Genomic DNA, 5,787 nt, shown 5'->3' on the forward strand with positions numbered 1-5,787 from the left:
GAAAACTTATATTAAGAGCTCAAATCATTATTATTTTTAATTTATTAATCAATAAAGAAATCAATTTCTTTTTAAGTTCAAAAATTGCAGTTATTATATATATTCATATGTTTTGGTACATATCAAATTAATAATAAATCAATAGGTTATTTTTTATATAATATTTACCCATAATTCTTTGAATCTCACCTCCTCCTCATTGTAATAACAATTGTACAATCAACCAAATGAACATACGAAACACTTTAAACTATATATTGAAATTGATTCAACACATATGATCTTAGGCATTGGAAAATTGTAAATGAAACATTACCTAACCAATTCAAATAAGGGTGGACTGAAAATAGAAAATTTTCAATTTATGTCGGTCTACATTTCTGTTTAATTAAAAATAAAAATGCATTCATATGAAGTCAGCAGGTATGGCTTATTCCCTCTAGAAGGTAAGACTACAAAAATATCTCAAACTTATATAATATTGTGATTGAGGATTTAAAAAAGATTTAAAATCTTGTTGATACGATAATGATATGGCTTTGATATACATTCAAAATCTTTCAAAACAAACAGAGATTTTTTAAAAGATAAAGTGAAACAAACCAATCAGATTATATTTATTAATGGTTTAAATGTTGGATTACATTTAGAATTCTTCTTCGTCCCATTGATTTTCCTATCTTGGCTACCTGAGCATGGAAGTTGAACCTAAACGTGAGCTTTGTGATACCAACCAAACACCTGAAAAGATCCCACCACTGTCTCTTCACCATGCATCCTCCAGCGACGCCCTCGGCATTGTTGAGGCACCCGAGAACGAGGAACCCATTGTAAACGGTACCAACAACAAAGACAAGGTTGATGATGATGGCTATCTTGATTCATTCCCTCCGGGATATCGGTTTTGTCCGCTCGATGAAGAGCTTGTGCTTTATTATTTGAAGAAAAAGGTCTTGAATTTACCTTTGCCTCAGAATAGGATCGTGGAAGTTAATTTGTATCAATATAATCCTGAAAGACTTGCAGGTATTATCATCAAATGAACATCTTCGTCTATTTGAATCAAGATTGAATGCATTGTTTTTTTTATGATTATTTTTTATTGTTTTATTGTTTCTTAATTAGAACTATATAAACAATATGGAGAAAAAGAGTGGTATTTCTTTACCCCTAGAGATAAGAAGTACCGAAATGGAACCCGACCTAATCGGGCAGCCGTGGGTGGGTACTGGAAGGCTACCGGTGCTGATCGAGAAGTTCGATTTAAAGATCGTATTGTGGGATATAGGAAGGCATTGGTTTTTTACAAAGGAAGACCTCCTAAAGGTGATAAAACTAGTTGGATTATGCATGAATATAGAGTGAACGATCCTCCTCCCTTGTGCAGCAAGAAAGAGGGTTACACTGACATGAGGGTATAAATTCTTAAATTTAAATAGCTTTTTGGACATGTTTGACCATTATTGGTGTTGATTGATTATTATTGGTTGCAGCTAGATGATTATGTTCTATGTAGGATTTACAAAAAAGTTGATAAATCTGGGAGAACGCAAACCAAAACTGAAGATGGATTGGCATTGACTCAAAAACAAGAAAGAGATGAGATGATGGGTTCGGAGGACACGATGAATTATTTAAGCACAATGGGAATGGGAATGGGGATGGGTGGTAATTTTATGAATCAAGCATTTCCTGAATTTCAATACATTTTTAATGATCAATTTCCATCGTCTTTTCCTACCAAATATCTAAACGATAGATTGGAACAAGAAGACGTTTGGAGTTTCGATTTTCCCCCACAACTAGACGTTAGTGTTGAAGCTTTGATCAATGTGGATAATGTTTTCTCACCCGATACTGCAACCAAAAATTCTACCAACTCAGAAATGAATACAAGAGATTGATTTTTGGTCTTATTTTTGTATTTTCTTGGAATTAGTAAACAAAAAGTGAAGAGGTTGACTTTGGTATTATTTTTGTATTTTCTCGGAATTACTTCATGTTTCTGTATTTCTCCACTTTTTGTCACTTCCTTTATGTTTATATATTTTGGTTATTTGATTTGCTAACATTCAAGTTAATCATCTAATTTTATCTGTATTTTTGAAACTGATATCAGCACATAGAAATAATCAAATGAGAAAGAAGTTGACATAATAATTACATAAAAGCTTGCAAAGTAAAGAAAATAGAAGAGATTTTCCATTTACCTTTATTTAAGAATGTAAGCTCAATGTTAACTGTTACATCATTTAGCAAGTGAATTTAATTAGTATGGAAATGAAATCTAATTCAAATAGAATGAGACTAAAGTAATTGGTGGGTCTTGTCCCAATATTTCATTGCACAAACAAATAGACAGTTGTGCTAATGAGTGTGATTGTACAATGAAAGACAATTGTGTGCCATGAGATGGACTACCCTGTTTTTTTAAGGGCTAACTTTCATATTTATGAAATTATGTGATAAATATGATAGTAAGTCTATGTACAAATGATTACAAGAAATATGATTAATGAAAGTAAGATGTGAATTACAAATATGCAAGTTGAACAATATGTGTAAATGAAAGTTACACATCAACAATATGTTTATCATGTGAGTAAATATGATTATAGGATATATACCTATGAAAACATGTAAGAAATGTAAGAATGAATGAATGTGCAAGTTATTTCAAGTTTCAAGAATTTCATCAACTGTGTCACATTCCGAATTTTTATTCATGACGTGGCTAAATGGTTAAGAGATGATTAAGAGTTAGTGAAATTTTCTTTGAGACTTGAGTTTGATTCTCCTTTTTTGTATAATTTAAGCTTATCCCTTTTGCTTACTCCTTACAGATAACCCTTAAGGTTAGGATCGGACTCTCCATTCGGATGTCTTGTCTCAAATCTATAGTTAATAAAGTATTTTAATTAATTTATTTATTTTGGTTTTTATTTCGAGACTATAAGTTTTGTTAATATGGACAGTGGAATGGGTTTCTTTTATTTGGTTTTTGCATGCATGGAATTTTGGATAAAAATCGAACAAATTTAATAATCGGCTTAATATAGCTTAAAACACAGTTTTTCAAGTAAAAATTAAAGGTGTCACATTTTTCACTGCATAATAATGAAACGAAGTTTTTAAAGGCATAATGATGGAATCAATAGAGTTTTTCAAATGACAGTACTTTTTAATAAACTAGACTTAAATCATAGACAACCTAATAATTTGATATTTTTAGGCAACCAAGCTAAGTTTCTAAAAATTGATCAAAATAGGGGTTTTCAAATTAAACGGATTTATTTGACCATTTCGATGGTTAATGTAGCATTCAAAATTCTGTCTAATGTCTAGGCACTACTTGACTTTCCAAAACCTTTCCAAAACTACTTGACTTTCAATACACACCACTTGTATCTTGACTAATTGACCAATTAATAAAAATTATTAAATCACGATTCAATATTATACTGTATTTAACTCATAATTATTAATTAAATATATTTATGGACTCTTTTGTCGGAATTGTTGTAATACACCTAAAATTACTATAGTAAGATAATATCTCTGATATAGAAAAATAAGGAAATAAAGTGATAAAAAGGGTAATTTTGAGTTATGTCAACATTGGAAAGTATATTATGACATATTAATTCAAGAAAGGATTAAATCGCAAAAGTGAGAAAAATTTTGTTGCCCAAGATTAAATACCCAAATTTTGAGGGGTTAAAGTGTAAATATAAAAAAGTTGAAAGACCAATAGTGTAAATACTTTAAGGGTGGAATAATCTAGAAACTAAGGAAAATTGATGAATTAGGACCAAATTGAAAAGGCAAAGAATTTTGAGGGACTAAATTACAATTTTACCAAATTAAGTGATGACTCAAGGATGAAATTTCAAAAGATTATAAAGGGCAAAATGGTCAATTAGAGAGAGACTTTTAGAAGGTAATAATGATGTTGGTGATATTTTTAATTAATTAATTAGATAAATGTTATTTAATTAATATTTTATTAAGATTTTTAATATTATTTTATTATTAAATGATTAATATAAAAGGGAAGAAAGATGAAGAGAAACCATCATCTTCTCCCATGCATTCCAACGTATGAAGAGAAAAGAAAGAAAGAAACTTTCTTTTCTTTACAATTTGGTCCTCTCACCAAAAATTCACCATTTTCACTTAGAATTCAAAGAAATTTCCATAGTCACCAAGAGAGAAAATTGATAAGGAGACTATGGGAAACTAGAATATCAAGTTAGATTCAAGAAATAGAGGCTGGAGGAGAGAGAAAATCAAGTTAAATATTGAAATCAATAGAGCAAGGTAAGAACATCAAGATTTCAATATATTTTTGAGTCTGATATTATTGAAAAAGTATGAAATTTATGTTAATGTAGGGTTTTATTCTATAAGGTTCTATGTTCTTGATATGTTAGAGAAGGGAAACAAGAGGAATTGATAGAAAATATTGTAGAGAAAGGAAAGGAGGATGTTATAAATTTGATTATCAACATCTTGCACTAAATAGTTTTGGACAACAGCAATAGGTTAACTTTGAAAAATCACCATAAATCGTGAAAATTGAATTAGAGGATTAAAAAAATATGGAATTAAGGATTATTGAGTCTAGTTTCTCATAGAAGAAACTTTGTAAGCAATGGCATTGTAAATTATGAGATATAATAAATTTTGCGAGACAAGGTCAGAATGATTTTGGGTTCCCTGTTTTGACTTTGAAAAATCATAAAAAATTGAATAAAAATAATTAGGGGATTAAAATTATATATTTAAAATTATTAATTAATCTATTTTCAATATAAAAAAACGGTAACATCATTTGAATCCCGCACGAGAAGATATTTAAGTTTTAGTGAAGAAGGGTTGGAACTGTTAGACAGCAGAACAGATGTGACTTTAAAGAATAAACTGTACTTATTGGCTTAACCAAAAATTCTAAAAATTTTATGGTAAGAAGATATGTGAGTATAGTTTCAGGGAAAATTATTGTATCTTAATTTGGAGTTCTGTAGCTCAAGATAAAAATAATTTAGTAACTATGACTCAAAAGGATAGCTTTGAATAAATTTACAAGTAAATAGTGAAATCATAGATAGTGTTACATTTAGCATGTTATATAAATTAAGGATGTGGAATGGATAGGAGGAGGAGGAATATATATATATATATGAATATTCACCTAGCATGGATAATTTGCAAGTTTTAGGCTCAAGGACTAAATTGAATAAAAGTAAAACTTTATGGATAATTTTGTAAAAATGTCAAAAATGACCAAATTGCATGAAATTGATTTTTTATTTATTTAAATTACAAAATTTAATGAAATTAGAACAAGATCGGGTGAAAACATGTTTTAGGGATTAAATTGAAAAGTGTTGAAATTATGGAAAATTTTGATATTTTATAGAATTCATGGGCTGTTATCAATATGTATGGGAATAATTAGGCTTAAAACAAGGATTAAAAAAATTACAAGAATTTATTTTTCTAAGCCAAGGATTAAAATCGTCATTAATTAAAAGCTTAGAGGCAAAATGGTAATCTTGCCTAGAGCATTAATTGAATGTATTAGAATATGAAATGAATGAAAATGATGATCAAATTTATTTATAAAGATCCGAATTACTCAAATACGAGCCTTGAACGTGGAAAAGAAAAAAATCGGATTAGTGAAATTGTAAACACGAACAAGCAACGAGGTAAGTTAGTGTAACTTGAATTATATCTTAAATGCTTGAAATGTATGTTATTGATGTGAATATGATTGAAAGT

The 5,787-nt window shown here is 29.1% G+C and overlaps 1 protein-coding gene across 1 annotated transcript; it reads left to right on the forward strand.

The window, feature by feature from the left end:
* Window positions 1-616: 616 nt before the first annotated feature.
* LOC107892898 (NAC transcription factor ONAC010-like) lies at window positions 617-1,968 on the forward strand. The gene is given in 3 exon segments (NM_001326801.1): window positions 617-1,026; window positions 1,126-1,415; window positions 1,494-1,968. Coding segments are annotated over 3 exon segments (1,032 nt in total). The 5' UTR covers window positions 617-695; the 3' UTR covers window positions 1,905-1,968.
* Window positions 1,969-5,787: the final 3,819 nt, after the last annotated feature.

This window comes from Gossypium hirsutum, chromosome D09 (assembly GCF_007990345.1).
Source record: "Gossypium hirsutum isolate 1008001.06 chromosome D09, Gossypium_hirsutum_v2.1, whole genome shotgun sequence".
Classification (NCBI taxonomy): Eukaryota; Viridiplantae; Streptophyta; class Magnoliopsida; order Malvales; family Malvaceae; genus Gossypium; species Gossypium hirsutum.